This window comes from Sparus aurata, chromosome 23, assembly GCF_900880675.1.
Source record: "Sparus aurata chromosome 23, fSpaAur1.1, whole genome shotgun sequence".
Classification (NCBI taxonomy): domain Eukaryota; kingdom Metazoa; phylum Chordata; class Actinopteri; order Spariformes; family Sparidae; genus Sparus; species Sparus aurata.
In genome coordinates, this window is record NC_044209.1 from 30,178,289 (window position 1) to 30,194,035 (window position 15,747).

The 15,747-nt window shown below is 42.9% G+C and overlaps 2 protein-coding genes across 3 annotated transcripts; both read right to left on the minus strand.

The window, feature by feature from the left end:
• Positions 1 to 1,230: 1,230 nt before the first annotated feature.
• On the minus strand, positions 1,231 to 4,232 carry LOC115574916 (uncharacterized). 2 transcript variants are annotated; one of them, XR_003982583.1, is made up of 8 exons: positions 4,196 to 4,232; positions 3,222 to 3,402; positions 2,313 to 2,360; positions 2,089 to 2,214; positions 1,879 to 1,977; positions 1,679 to 1,718; positions 1,536 to 1,587; positions 1,231 to 1,392 (listed from the first exon to the last, which is right to left on the minus strand). XR_003982583.1 is itself a non-coding variant. In XM_030406594.1 (8 exons), exons 1-8 carry the CDS (start codon positions 4,201 to 4,203, stop codon positions 1,301 to 1,303), a joined length of 615 nt encoding a protein of 204 aa, XP_030262454.1. In that variant the 5' UTR covers positions 4,204 to 4,226; the 3' UTR covers positions 1,231 to 1,300. The 2 variants fall into 2 exon arrangements, 1 of the variants encoding a protein (XP_030262454.1); XM_030406594.1 differs by having other exon boundaries at positions 1,879 to 1,946; positions 4,196 to 4,226.
• Positions 4,233 to 6,606: 2,374 nt separating this feature from the next.
• LOC115576041 (uncharacterized) lies at positions 6,607 to 15,408 on the minus strand. The gene is made up of 2 exons (XM_030408529.1): positions 7,708 to 15,408; positions 6,607 to 6,870 (listed from the first exon to the last, which is right to left on the minus strand). The coding sequence occupies exon 1, from the start codon at positions 14,894 to 14,896 to the stop codon at positions 7,712 to 7,714; it is 7,185 nt and encodes a 2,394-aa protein (XP_030264389.1). The 5' UTR covers positions 14,897 to 15,408; the 3' UTR covers positions 6,607 to 6,870; positions 7,708 to 7,711.
• Positions 15,409 to 15,747: the final 339 nt, after the last annotated feature.

Here is a 15,747-nt window from a genome sequence, read left to right on the forward strand (position 1 = left end):
ATCAGGCATGTAAACTATAGGGCTGTCACTATGCTACCATGACTACGTCACCACCACTAAGCTCCCTACTACACTATACTATAGAGTGATGTCATCTGTTAGTCCTCAAACTCAGAAATCTGTGAGTGTGTTGAACGTGTTTTCAGTTAAATGTGTGAAATAAGTTGTGTGGTCACAGGCTGAATATGTAAAATCATCATTAATGTCCCACAGTTTAATCCTGAAGCTCTTCATGTGTTAGAAACAGTTAGCGGTTGCTAACGAGTGTCTGAATGAGACTACAGAGGTTGTCGGGGACATTAAACGTCCTCACAGCGAACACGGAGACTCATCTACTCACTAGTCCGTCTTTACAGGCCACTTTAGTTACACACTGTTCTAACTCTGACTTTACAACTTGTACATTGATCAGTTTATAGAAAACCTGGATAGTAATTGTGCAGTAAGACTCTTAGTGGTGGAGACGTTTCAGTCATGTGACCGTGATGTCGTCTGTTTGTAGCCTAGCATTAGCTTCTTAATGCTACACAGTTAATTTAGCTTCACACATCACAGAGTGGAGTTCATCTGTGCAGATTATCTGGATCAACAGAACCTGGACGGATCAGAACCTTCAGATTATTGTCTGTAATGATCCAGAATCCAGTTCAATAATCCCACAGAGGAACCAGAGAGATGCTAACTGCAGTTAGCTATAAAGATACTTCATCTCTACACCGCTCTATACACATTTGACTTTTTACTGTACTTCAATAGTGTGTAACTAAAGTGGCCTGTAAAGACGGACTAGTGAGTAGATGAGTCTCCGTTGGAGCTCTCAACGGGTCAGCCCGGCCCAACAAACCCGATCAGACCCGCAGGTTCGGGCCGGGTTCGGGCCGAAAAAATACACAAATGAGCTGTGTCGGGTCGGGCTTCGGGCATCCTTTTTCATAAAAGACATTTCTTGCAGGTTGTAAATTATATATTGTTTGTTTGTTGTTTGTGTGGTGAAGAGTAAGTCTGGCTGCTGCTTCACGGGGAGGGGCAGACGCAGACCTGACGCCACTGCATAAAGTTACGATAACAAGTGTATGAGGAAAACAATGCAGGCGCGCGGGGGGTCGGGGTCGGGGTCGGGTTCGGGCAGACAATTCATGCTGGTGTGTCAGGCTGCGTCGGGTTCGGGCTTAAAACCCGCTAAAAACTGTAACTGACAGACTGTTCAATGAATAAAAACAAAACCTGGCTTAATGATTTTGTTGTTTTTGGGGACAGCACAGCATCATAGATGTAGTGTAGGATAATTAAGTTTCATTTTTCAGTGCAGACTCACGTCATGATAGCAGATCTCTGATTCACTGAAATTGACTCCATCAGGCAGAGGAATCCGTAATGTGTCTTTTAACTCACCTACACACACACACACACACACAGTTGTCATGTTAAGTATCAGCCATAAGTCAAGTGTGTATATTCACCTGTAAGAATCCAGTGAAATGGGCCGTAGTTCCGTTACTGCTGGACACGACAGTGTTCTATGTATTCATACTTACTATCAATGTACCCTTGAATATGTCCATTCAGAAATAAGTTAATAACTGGCTTCTGCACAGACACAGGACACACTGTTATTATTATTATTATTATTATTATTGAGTAGTGTCGTGGAAGGTCAGATTCATCGCTGTTTTCTTACCGCCATTTTCCCCTTTGCTGTTTGAGGTTTGACTTTACATCTGAAAGACACAGTTGGCCTTAGAATGAAGAGTAATGATACTGTGTACAGAATATTACACAGTACTGTCAGATAGATAGATAGATATACTTTATTGATCCCAAGCTGGGAAATTACAGTTACATATATACTACCATCTGTGAGTGTGTTTGTGTTTTTACCTGGCATCCTCAATGACGAGCTGCAGATAGTTTCCTTCAGTTTTAAACTTCATATTAGCTGCACACATCTGGAGACGGAGACACTTTTATTTGTAGCTGCTGAGAACATAAATAGATTGTGACTGTCTGGTCGCTGAACTCCAGTCAATAGATGCTGTATTTGTGTGTGTGTGTGTGTGTGTGTGTGTGTGTGTGTGTGTGTGTGTTTACCACAGGAAGAGATGGTTTCTTTGATTGAAGTAAAGATTGGGCACTGACATTCACTCTGACAGAGACTCCACTCTTCTGACTGATGGACACAGTCGGCACCTCAGTGAGCTTCACTTCAACAGGACCCTTCAGTTACAAAACGGTATCAGTGCCGGAAAAGTGAGGATAACAAAACAACAAACAGACATCAAACAACCATAAAGAGGTTTTGTGTTTCTTCTTACCTTTGGAAGTCCGAGCATGTTCAGAACACCATTTACGATCTTGTTTTTCTGTTGAGGAGAACCGAGGAAGCGCAGCATCCAGGCTTCAGTCACAATCATTTACTAAACACACTAAATGTTTTAACATTTAATAATGGATGCTGTGAGCAGCTGTTTCAGGATATTACTTAACATTTTTAAACATTTGTGAGGTCTTTTTAAAGATGTATGTCCTCAGTAGGAACCAACAGGCTGGAAGCTGAGAGCCACAGTCTGACAGTATCGAGAGGCGGACTAGCATGTTGTTGGTTTTGTTGACAATAACTAGAATGGACATAGTGTTCCTGAGAAATTGTATTTACTAGAATAGGACATAATGTCATTGGAGGCACAAAAACATTTGAAATCATAGTCACAAAGTAACTAATCTCAGACCAGTCTCTTTGTAGTTGTTCGATGAACCACAAAGAGGCATCAAACAACCATGAAGAGACATAAAACAATCAGAAACAGACATCAAACAACCACAAATGGACATCAAACAACCACAAGCAGACATCAGACAACCACAAGCGGACATCAGACAACCACAAGCGGACATCAAACAACCACAAACAGACATCAGACAACCACAAGCGGACATCAGACAACCACAAACGGACATCAGACAACCACAAAGCGGACATCAGACAACCACAAACGGACATCAACAACCAAACGGACATCAGACAACCACAAACGGACATCAGACAACCACAAACGGACATCAAACAACCACAAACAGACATCAGACAACCACAAACAGACATCAAACAACCACAAACAGACATCAAACAACCACAAACGGACATCAGACAACCACAAGCGGACATCAAACAACCACAAACAGACATCAGACAACCACAACCGCAGGTTTCCAGCTCTTCTAACCTTTGGAACTTCCTTTTGGAAAGGTCCTGCACTGTAGAGTGACATAGCAGCGCTTTTCAGGACGAAGTCCGGGACGCCTACAGAAACCTTGAGCCATAAGCCATGGCCACTCCTTGAACAAATAGTTTTATTTCCACAAAAAGCAGCATCAACAGATCTCTCCATGCCTGAACACCAGACCCTGAAACACACACAGATCAGTGTGCTGTTGTTAAAAACCTGTAGCGGCGGAAGTGTTCTTGAATGCTCTCTGCTTTATCATTGTTATGAACACTAAAAGGTATTTATGAGTCATTTGTGGGCGCTGCACATAATTGAGAAGACAGTTTATGACGATCTTTGACTTCAGGACAGAAGCTGAGTGAATGTATTTTCACTTTGGCTTGGAGAGTTCTCTGACATCTGATTTCTTTTTCTTTAAATTAACCACATATATATCTAAATAAAAACAAAAGATGTAAGCAGCATGGGCTCATGGGAGCTGTCTTCATTGACGTGACTCAGGCACAAATGTTCACAGACGAGGTAATATTTTGAAGTTTTGTGCGTGTTATGTTGAGTCTTATTCTCTGACTTCCTTCCTCATTCTCTGACTCTCTCTGGAAGTTACAGTGACAGAAATGAAAAGCACCATTATTTTGAGGAAATTTTGATTTTTCTGGTTTGAACATTGTTGGCAAAATTTGGAAAAATGTAAGAACACGACTCAAGAACATGAACAAATGTTTACATTATGACATGTCTTTACATTTCTGTCTCAGCTTAACCAGCGTGTGCTGTCCCACATTCTCAATCTTACTTGACAAATTGAATAAAAAAAGAGAAGTGAAAAACAAGCTGAAATACACTTTACACTCTTTCAACACTTTAATGCACACTTTGTTGCTTGCATAAATGACAAACATAATTTGAAAACAATATTAAAAACATGACTTGAATGAATTAAATGCATTACATTGATCTGTGTCACTGACCTTGTCATGCATTTTCCAGAGGAGATTTCTGATTGTCACATGACCCTTTTCTGTGACATCAGCCCCATGAAGTCATGTGATTTCAGTCACAAGACACAAGGAGACACACACTCCACTGCTCACATGTTTATTGCATGTTTGAGTTCCAGAGACAAACTCAAAATGGAGTATAACCCAACAACAAGAGCTAAACGAGCCTGGATGACCAGAGTGGACACTGTGCATCCGACCGTCCACAATGAGAACTGACCCGGTCACATTGCAGGACAGTGCTGCACAGAATTCAAACTTTAAACTCACTAAACTATTCCCTATATTATTAGAAAGTACAAATATTTATCCTAACAGTTCACAAATATTCTCTTCACTGTCGTCTGATAATGATAAATTAGGGCTGTCATGATATCAGATTTTCATAAACAAGAGAATTGTGGCCAAACATATTCATGATACCAAAATTATTGTGATATCTGTAGAAATGTATCATATAAGATATATACCCATTATCAGACTTTGTTTACTGTGTCTTTTTTGGCAAATAATTTTCCCTTAAATATGAGTGTATGGAGGTGGAGAGTCTGAAACCATGACTGTAAAATGAGTGTGTAAGAAGAAGAACAGTAACTATCAACTACTCAGTTACTGACCTCAGACAGTAGCGATGAACAAATTATAACCCAAGTTCAAAGCATTTTAAAAGCCTACACGGTTCTCCTGCTTTGAAATCATCTATTTATATGAAAGTTGAAAAATAAAATAAAATCTAAATCTAAAAAACAGACACATCATTTATATGCTATGAACTTCGACGAGTGTGAAATGTGCGATAGTGATTCCTTCTTGATGTGATGGAATGTCAATGATTCTGCACTTTTATTTACCAGCACCGAAATTAATAATTCTTCAGTATTTAATAGGGATGTCCCGATGCGATCTGTAGGATTGGGATCGGGCCGATATGGGCATTTTTCCACTGATTGGAATTGGCAATTTTAAACGTGGACCCAAGCGCGATTTACATTTTTTTTCTTTTTAAATGTCTGAGCACAATTTGTGGCAAAACTCAGAAGCACATAACGTTACTCTGCAAACCTGTTGATAAGATGTGTGGACATAACTTAAAGTAGAAAGTGAAGGCAGTACAGCGGCGACATGTAACATCTGCAGTATGACCGTTTAATACTACTCATCTGATACGGCATATAAAAAAACAAACATTCAAAGAATACAACAAGTTCACTCTAGTGGACAGGCAAAGACACCGAAGCAGCAAACACTTGTGGATACTTTTAAAAGGAAAGAGAAATATCCTCGAGAAAGCGACATGGCCACAAATATTACAGAGAAGGTAATTAAATAAATCTCTCTGGATAACCAGCTCATCTCATTGGGACTGGATCAGGATTTTCTTTGTCACCTGGAGTTGTTGAATCTCCGGTGTGTCCCACCATCTCAGCATTACATCACACTGACTCCACTTTGGAGTTACAGCGTGCCGTATGAGCACTAGTTGGGTCTCATACAGCAGAGCATGTAAAACAGTCGAGGAGATGCTGAACGCTGCGAAATAGACGAGCAACACGTCCGCGTTATTTTACGTGACAACGAAAGAAATATGTAAAAGCATGATATGGATGATATGGAGGCACCAAGCGTGGGCTGCGTCTCTCACACTTCAGATGCTGTAACGAGGGTCTGCTGTCACAGTGCAGCGTCACACACTCACCTGCTAACACCAGGAAGGTGGAGGACAGTGTTGGAACAGCATATGTAGAATAAGACAGAGCCGTATGAAAGTATAGACTTTGTTTCAACAACATAAATACCTATTAAGCAACAGCTTGGATGCAGGTTGTTTATTAAAGTGAATCTCACACCAAAAAGCAACCGAGGCTTTATTTATGATTGAATATGAGTCAAACCTTAGTATAAAAGCATAATTACGACGAAAGAGGCACTTTTAAGATTTACCATAGTTTCATTTTCCGGCAAGCTAATTTTCAATGGGGTGCAGGGGCACTCTGACGCTAGCATCAAAATCTCTCTGAAACTTTGCTGGTAGTATCACCAGGGTCTCTACACATTAACACAAGCATTGAGAACATTGTTTGTGTATGCAGAGTTTACTAAAAAGGTTTTTGAAATACTCACCGTTGGAGCTGGATCTCACACCACCGTCATGGCAGACAAAAAGTGTCGATCCCTGAGTGCGACCTAACAGGTAGGAGGTCTACCATTACTCTCCTGCCTGTTAGGTCGCACTCGGGGATCGACACTTTTTGATGAAAGGATCAGGGTAAAGAAAACCTGATCGGGACATCCCTAGTATTTAATTTATCAGTCAAAAATTTTGAGTTCTTGATTAACTTGATCTCCATTCTCCACTCTGAAGAAATACACAGAACAACAACTGGGTCTAAATCAGAACATTTATTAATCAATAAAATACTAATTTCATGATTTAAATAAAATGTATGTAAAATAGAATAACATTGAGATTGATTTCTCTAATGGGATATTCAGAATTATGCTGGCTGTCACATTTTGAACTACCACACATTAAACCAAAAGGAAACGATCCTTGAAGTCTTCGGACATCTCTGATGACGGTCAGGCAGGTGGAAGATCTCCATACTTTTCATTTTTCTTGTTCACCAGTTAGACTCGTCAGCTCACTGCAAAGACAACACAAATCCACTCTGGTCAGCTGCTCAACATGATGAAAAGTATACACTGTAAGACTGGTCTCTTAATGTGTACATTCTCATTACATGTGAATACATTTATTTTTTAAATTCTTCCAAGGGACGAAGACCCCTCAAATCTTGTGTGGCAGTGTGCATCAGACACAATGACACACAGATCAGCCACAACATCGAAACCACTGACAGGTGTTGTGAATAACATCAGTCTTCTTGTTACAATTCAGTGTTCTGCTGAGAAACTTTGGGTCCATTCATGTGAATTTGTCTTGACACACACCACCCCAAACCCCAAAGAGGAGCACCAGGCTTTAAAGTCAACTTTCATAGAGGTCAAACTGTGTAATGACATCATGTGATGCACTGTTGCCAAAAAATACTTTTTCTCAAAAGTTAACTTTGTGAAAGAAGCATCTTTAAATGGTGGATTTTCTTTGCTTAACAACCCCCCGAGACATCACTTAAAGTCCAGAAGAGCCGCGTGATTACATTATTTTATCTCTATTCAAGTTAGCCAGCTTTGTGCGACATAATGGAAGGCCGGGTGATTGTATATTTCCAACACGAGTTGTAGAATTTTGAATACTGTGTGTGTTTTTCATTGTTGTGTTACATAATTGTCACAATATGTTATTAATGTTATACATAGATTCAAAATAAAGAGGTTCAATTTGACCTTTTTTCACTTGATCTTTAAAAATGATCAGTAATTATCAATAACAGCTAACTTGAAACCTCTCTATTGTGATCGACTTTTTCAGCCATGTTGCCCAGTATGATAAGTAAGTATAATGTTAAATGTTATATTACCTTTTCATTGTAGACGTTTGGAGACTGTGTCCCTGTATGGATCATTTTGATTATTGTAGCCCTTCTTGTTGATCCATGTGTTGATAGTTTGAAGATCGTTGTCTGTCATGACGTCCTTGTCTTTGAGCAGGTTGGACCATGTCTCTACCATCTTTAAACTATGTTGCTGAAAACTGTTGTCAAAAACTTCAAGCCTGGTTTTACTCATCAGGTCATTCTGAAAGTTTTCAAACTTACTGGTTCCATCCAACTTGAATCTGGGCATTGCTCCAAGGATTGTCAGCTTAAATGTTCCTACAACATCGTTATTGCTTATGGCTTCAGCTACACTCGTTCGGAACTCTTTTGATGTTGTGCTGGGAAACTCACGATGCATTTCATGAGGAACATAAACAACTGGAAGTTCACGGCCATGATACTTTCCCACTTTATGCATCAGGTTGTGATCCAGAGGACTTGACTTTGTTGCCACTTCAAGCATGGCTTCTGCTAATCTGCTATTCTGGTTCAAGTCTTTAGCCTCCAATATACTCTTCACTGCTGGCTGGTGATCTCCATTCATAAATTGTCCAAGTCCACTTCTGTAGATACAATCCTGCTGCCACTCTTTGTACAGTCTCACTCTCCCAACGTCTTGCTGAAGAACTTGCGGGGTTTCTACTATGAGTATTCTGTTTGCCGGTGCAGCTCCCTCTGCAATGAACCAGTCCCCTCCTCTGATTGATTCAGTCCACACCTTGCGCTTGATGAAAGGTTCCCATTGGCCTGGGTGTCTGCGGAGAGTGTCGGCCACCACAGATCGGAGTCGTTGTGCTTCAGAAGTGATTTCTTCTTCACTGGCCTTTAGTTTCATGCCTCTTGCCAAAGCACGGAACAGGCAGCTCTTGCCCTCTCTGCCTATTTTCACTGTCTGGTTGTTGATGTACACATCATAATGTCCGTCTGGGTTTTCAGCACTCTTTGGTGTGTAGATCAGTGTCACAGTTCGACTGGCAGGTTTTGTGCTTGGGCTCAGCTCCTGCATTTTGGTTGGATGGCCCTGGCTGTCCTGTGTTAGGATGACAATCTTGGTGCCAGTGGTTTCTGACAGGACTCTGATATCGGGCAGGGTGCCTGGAGTCATGGAGTTCATGATCTTGTCAGCATGTGACTGCGAGTGTTTACCAGCCTCTCCTGCAGGTTTATGTTTAGAATTCATGTCTACTGGCATGTGAGTGATGTATCTGTTGTTCTGTCCAGCTCTGAGTAGTTCTTCTGTTCTGCTACTCTGCAAGCCAGTTCGTACATAACTACCAATGATGCCATTTACTTTTTTTTGAACATGAGAAGTAATGTGACTGGAGAACTTCTGGTGAAACATTTCCACCAAAGCATTAGCCACTAACTCACTAATGGTGTCAGCTAAATCCTGCTTGAAGTCTCTCAGCATCTCACTGTCTGAATCAGACAGCTCATCGATCTTCACTTCCTGTGAAAACCCTTTTTCTTTTTTGAATTCATTCAGCTGTTCTTGAAGGTTTGAGAAGAACTTGGCGGTGAGGCTGAGTGCTGCAGCGATGGCGTCTGATGCCAGCGCCCCCATGTGAACAACTTGGATAGTTGTCAGAATCCAATGTGCTGTTCCTTTGGCCTCTGCTTTAGCTCTTTTAATCACTGTGGAGAAGGATGAGTTAAGCTTCTTCTGCCAGCCGAGGTCTTCATAGAAAGGTTGTACTGCAGTGCTGCTCAGCCCCCTGAAGACGGCCAACAGGTCACGCCTTCTCTTCTCATCCTTCAGGAGGTCATGAAGTTGTTTTTTATCCTCAAGATGTGACAGGATGATTTCATTTATGAATGTAGCCAAGGGCTTTTTTTCCATGTTGGATTGCACATTTTTACAGATTCCCTCTTCTACTTTATTTTTGATGCTGCTTAGTATTGTTTTCAGTATTTCTTCTTCTGCCTTCCCAAGTCCATAGCCAGTGATTTCCTCAACCATTTTTTTCGCAGTGTGTTTTACTGCATTTTTCATATTAGTCTTTGCGACCGCACTAAAACCTTCTTTAGCCTGACTGGAAAAAAACGTTGGCATCAATTTCAGCTCTTTGCCGAATTCCTTAATTAACACTTTAGAAGCTTTAAAGCCCTTTGCAATCAGCTTTCCAACTCCGAACCCAATGAAAGAAACACCAATGGATATGGCTTTTTCTATAGCCCACGACTTCCAGCTGAATTCACCTGTCACCATGGACTCAATGCCAGAGATGCAGTCTGATATTCCTTCAGTGATGAGTCCCATGCCGACTTGAGCGAATGTACCAAATGTAAATGCAATGAGCAATGCTCCTCCAACAATCTGTAAAACTCCGAGACAGAACACCAGCAGACCTTCCCATGAGAATCGAGGCTCCTCTTCCACAGAAAACACATATTTCAGACCCTGACTGTAGAGGTTTTCAGCTTCCACTTGGAGATCTTCATCACCATTCGACACCAGGGAGAAAATTGGTGACTTTTTGGCTATTGCATCTCTCTCTCTGCCTTTTATTTCATCCAGCTTTTGGATGGCCTCCCCAATATTTTTGTCAAAGTAACTCAGCATGCTGCACTTGGTTGTTAACTGTTTCTCGAGGCTGCTCGGGTCACTGTTGGCTGAATTTGCAGAAGACATTTTTACAAACTGCAGACAGACCATGGCTTCCTCACTGAGATACTTCAGAGACTCCTGTGCCTTCATTAGATCATCTCTGGCCTTAGCAAGGTAATCTGCCTTGCTCTGCTGTATAGTGCAATATGCATGATTGTAAAAAGCTATGGCTGCCCAACTTCTATCTTGTTTCATGGCTTTTTCAAAGAGCTTGGTGCTGACGGCCCATTGTTTGTCAATCAGTGCGATATTTCCAAACTTGATGTAGTGATAAATGCTGGAACATGGTGAATTCTGACTCTGAGACTGACTTTTTGCCAAAGACAAATCCTCTTTTAAACTCTTTTGCAATTCATTTGTCTTCAATTGGACGATTTCTTCTGATTTGGTTTGCAACCAAATCCCCCAGAACTCATTCATGATGGCAACAACAGCTCTTTTCTCATCTCCATCCGTGTCCTCATGAATGACTTGAAGAGTTTTGATGTACTCTGAAAACAGGTCCTCCCGCAGTTTCATCTCAGCAACATCATTCATCATTTGATTTATCTTTTCTGCTGAAAGTCTGTCCCTGGTGCTCTTGGCTTCCTTCAGAGAAGTCACCGTCCTGAAGGCCGGCTGCAGGTGATCAGCTGACATGATTATCTGAGCAGATCCAGGTTTACCTTTACGTGCAGTTCGACCAAAAGCCTGGAGCTCCACTCTTGTGTTCTCAGAAAGGAAAGAGAGGATCACACATAATCCCCCATTACTGTTCACATGTTTGGACACTTTTATGTCGGTGCCACGGCCAGCGAGGTTTGTGGCAACAATGACATCACCAGGAAGCAGTTCTTTATCTATTTTACACAAACTGTCTGTGTCACTGCGGCAGTAGAGAATGATTTCTCCTGAGACGCTGCTTTTGAGCTCATCGTAGATCTCTTTGGCGGTGTTGATAGTTTCGCAGATCACCAGGGCTGCTCTCCCACCTCTGTATGGATTTGCGGAGGTCTGAACCAAAACTACACGTTTTATTTCTTTTTTCCACTCCTCAGCTGAAGTCTTCAGAGTACCTTTGACCTCAAACAGCATCTTCCTGTTGAATGTTGGCATTTTGCAGGCTGACAGATTTGGATATAGATCCTGCAAAAAGAGCATGTCTGTTTTGCTCCCAAGGGTCCCTGTTGTTCCGTATATATTCCCGTGGTACTTTTCAAAAAAGGCGATGTTAGAAACGTAGTTCGTCACTGTTGAAATTGTGCCCAGTTTGATTTGGTGTTTAATCTCAACAAACTGCTGCAGACCATCTCCCCACTTTTTGTTCAGTTCAACAATACCAGTGGATCTGAAATCCACCGGACAGACACTGTCATTTTCTACAACATATTCCTGTCCTTCCTTCAGTTGTAAAGCCAGAAAGGCATTCTGAACCCACTCTGACACTTTCTGCTTCACTAGATTCTTCAAGAATCCGGGGATGCTGATTTTGTCTTTATTGTTTGGACATGGGGTGTACTGAATCCTCTCTGCGACTAGTTGTGCAATGGGCTTGATGACAGTTTCCTCTGAATCATAGAGAGGACAACAAAGCCCTTCCTCCAAGACTAGAAATGTTAGTTCTGGGATGTCCCGGTTGTTGTACCGGCTGTGCTTTCTAAGACAGAGCAATCCTGCGTTGTCTAAAGTATAAACAGTAAAACCATAAGGGACATGTTGCTCAAGTTCTTGGAAAAAATCCAACACAGCATCCTGACTGACAGTTCTCAGCTTTCGGATAAGTTCATCCTTTTCACCATTGCAGATATTCTCCGTAAATCCTTTTGGCACAGTGTTGGATTCTTCTGCGATACGTAAAATATCCGTTGGATCATTAATGTGAGTTCCTTCTGTGTTCATTGAGTCAAAGATGGCCTTGAAGAAAGAAGCAGGAGGACCACGGACAAATGTCTCTTGTCCTGCAGACAGGAAGCCATACTGGCTGACGTGGCCCCAGATCATGGCCAGAATAATGTTGAGGTGCTGCATGGAGACCATGGGGCTGGACAGGTAGGTCATCTGCACTCCCTGATCCAGCAGCAGTGAGTCCACTTCATCGACTATGATGCACTCATAGCTGCGATCAGGCCTCACATCCTTCATCTCAAATACCTGCCGAAGGTGATCTGCAGCAAAGGCTTCGATGGTCCCATAGACGACGTCCTTCTGGTAGCAATCTTTTCTGTCCTCATCTTTGGTTTTATTTGTGTTTGTGTCAGCTGTTATCCCAAAGAACTTGTAGAAGTTGATCCATTCTTTTGCATCTCTTTGACATAACACAGAAGAGCTGGACACCACATCTACCTTCTCACCTCTGAGCACTCGCAGCGCCGCAAACATCGCTATAACACAAGACTTCCCTTCTCCAGTGCCCATCTCCAGGAGCTTTCCAGTGTCAGACAAGGCCAAGAGGCACCAGCTGATCATCTGAGTGGCTCTGGGCCAAAAATCCAAATTCCCTTCAGCCCTCTGCAGGTGTACAGCATTACACAAGACTGCCAGCAACTCCTGAAGGTCTTCTCTGTCTCTGCTGTGACTCAGTCTCCTCGCTCGCTGTACATCTGTGTGCTTTTTAATTTTACCGGTTTTGATCAGGTTTGTTACGTGAGTCACCACACTGTATGATTTATTCAGTGTTTGTTCATCGATGTCTTTCATCTGCCGTAGTTCATCAAAAAGACAGTCAATGCTTTTTGTCTTCTCACCTCCAAGGCTCTTTTTTAACTGCTGGATCAGGTTCTTTGTTCGAAGCGAATTTGAAAGTCTAAGGAGTGATTGGTTGTTCTCATCTGTCCACGTGGAAGAAACCTGATATGTTGCCATCAAATGTAAAATCTTCCTGATGTAAACACAGCCTTCATCATGATGGTGGTCAGTTAAAGCTCCGAGGAGGTTTAAGGCCTCGACTGGTGACCAAAGTCTTTGTTTTATGAGCTTTGAAACCATCTGGAAGAGTTCTTTGATTTCTTCTTTTGAGGCTTGGAATTTCTCCACACAGACAAATAAAACCTCCAAACACCATTTTCCTGCAGGACATGTCCAGTTTTCTTCTTGGTATGTTTCTTCTGTCACCACTCTGAGAAGAGTCTCAACAAAGGTCAGAATGAAGACCTCAGAGGAAGACAAAGACTTTCCAGCGATCTTCTTTGAGATGGCGATGATTTTATTGTTAAGGTTAAGGTTGGTGTGAAGCACCTGAAAAAGAGCCTGAATAAACCTGTGTCTCAGTTTCATATCTTCACTGTGGAATTTACCCAGAAGGCTTTGCAGGACCTCTGCAGCAGACACCAGGGATTCATTGTCCTTGAGCCGTGAAAGTTCCAGATTATTGGAAGCACCGAGACTTTGTCTTGTAATGATGAATCCACGACCGAGCTGAGGGTTTCCTGTTTCCATCACCTCTACGCTGTGTTGAAAGTAATCAGACAGAAAGTCGTCCATGGTACCGTACACAATGTCTGCTTCATAGACGTCCCTGTACGATGCACCGGTTACCTTCATGTTTGTGCTGAAAGAAATACCAAGGTGTTTGTAGAAGTCGGACCACTCCTGAGTCCACTCCTCCGACTGAACGTCAGAACTCAGCACGATGTCCAGTTTGTTTCCCATGCAGACTTGTGAAGCAGCAAACATGGCTGTGACACACGGGTCTTCTTCCACCCCGACCAGCTGAGGTGCTTCACTCTTCTGAGTCAGCACCAACACACACCAGCGCAGCATCTGTTTCACTGTGGGCCTCCAGCCTTTTGTGTCAAAAACTGCTTTGCAAAGCCGAGACAGACAGTTCTGTAAGTCGTCTGCGTTCAAGGTTTCACATTTAAAGGACTCGTTCATTAATGGTGCATCTTTTGGTGCATTTTCAGAGTGTTGCAGGACCCCAGTGGTAATGTTTCTGATCACATCAATCACAGAATCATTGAAGTCACATGACATTTTTAAATCTGTCAGATCTGCAGCCAGACTGCTCTCATCTTTCCTCCTCAGAGTCTCCTGGAGATCCTGATGGAATCTCTCAGGACCAGCAGAGTCTAGAGCCTGAACGAGAGAGAGTCCAGACTCATCCGTCCAGTCTGGTGATAAGTCATACAGTTGCACCAACGTCAGGACTTCAGTCATTGAAACATCCTTTGCATGTTTCTGTGACAGAGCTTTGAGCAGAGTCACTGCCTCTGTTGGGGTCCACTGGCTGGTTTGCACCAGTCTGAGGATCATTTCAGTGGATCCTGAGTGGGTTTCATTGAGATGTGTGAGTGTGGATAAGAGAAGCTTTAAACACTGGATCTCCATCTGTAAAATGAACACAGTGGCTCTTCCAACTGTACTCTGCAGTGATGACGTGAGGGTGCCCAGGAAGTCCACAAGAAAGAGTTGTTCAGCTGAGAGCTCGTCTTCTGCCCAGTGCTTGGCGATGAGGACTGCGTCAGTATCACTGCTGCTGCTGACAGTGAAGGAGTGCATCAGGTTCAGGTACAGAGCTTGAGTCAGCAGGAAACTGTCAAAAACATTACCTGCTGATTGGCTGATGGACTCCACCAGGGACTGCATATGATCGCAGATGTTCTGGAGGGAAACTCCCTGAGATATCTCCACAGACAGACGACACAGCTCTGTGATGAACACCTGAGTGTGCTGCAGAGTGCCGAGCGATGGACGAGCGCTGATCCATTCATCAAACAGAAGTCTGTCCAGGACTGACAGGATGTTCCCCAGCTGATCAGCCGTCAGCCGACTCAGACTGAGATCTGGAACTGGGATGCTGCATCTCACAGAGAGGATTTGTAGAAGTTCGTCAGCGTCACTGTCTGCTTCATAGTTCACCTCAAACTCATCCAGATGTGTGATCAGAACATCTCGCCTGGACTCAAGTTCTTCTGAGACGACGCTGTGCTGTCGTTCCTCCCGCAGCTCTTCAGCTCGCTGCTGTGATTCTTTCAGTCTTTGGTTCAGTTTAACTTTTCTTTTCTCCCCCTCGTTTCTCCTCCTTCTCTCTTCCTCTGTCCTCTGTCTCTCCTCTTCCCCTGTCCTCCGTCTCTCCTCTTGTTTTCTCTTCTCCTCCTCCCTCCTCTGTCTCTCCTCTTCCCCTCTCCTCCATCTCTCCTCTTGTTTTCTCTTCTCCTCCTCCCTCCTCTGTCTCTCCTCCTGTTTTTTCATCTCCTCCCTCCTCTGTCTCTCCTCTTCCCCTCTCCTCCGCCTCTCCTCTTGGCTTCTCTTCTCCTCCTCCCTCCTCTGTCTCTCCTCTTCCCCTCTCCTCCGCCTCTCCTCTTGGCTTCTCTTCTCCTCCTCCCTCCTCTGTCTCTCCTCTTCCCCTCTCCTCTGTCTCTCCTCTTGTTTTCTCTTCTCCTCCATCAACTGTCGCTCCTCTTGTCTTTTCTTTTTCTCCTCCATCATCTGTCTCT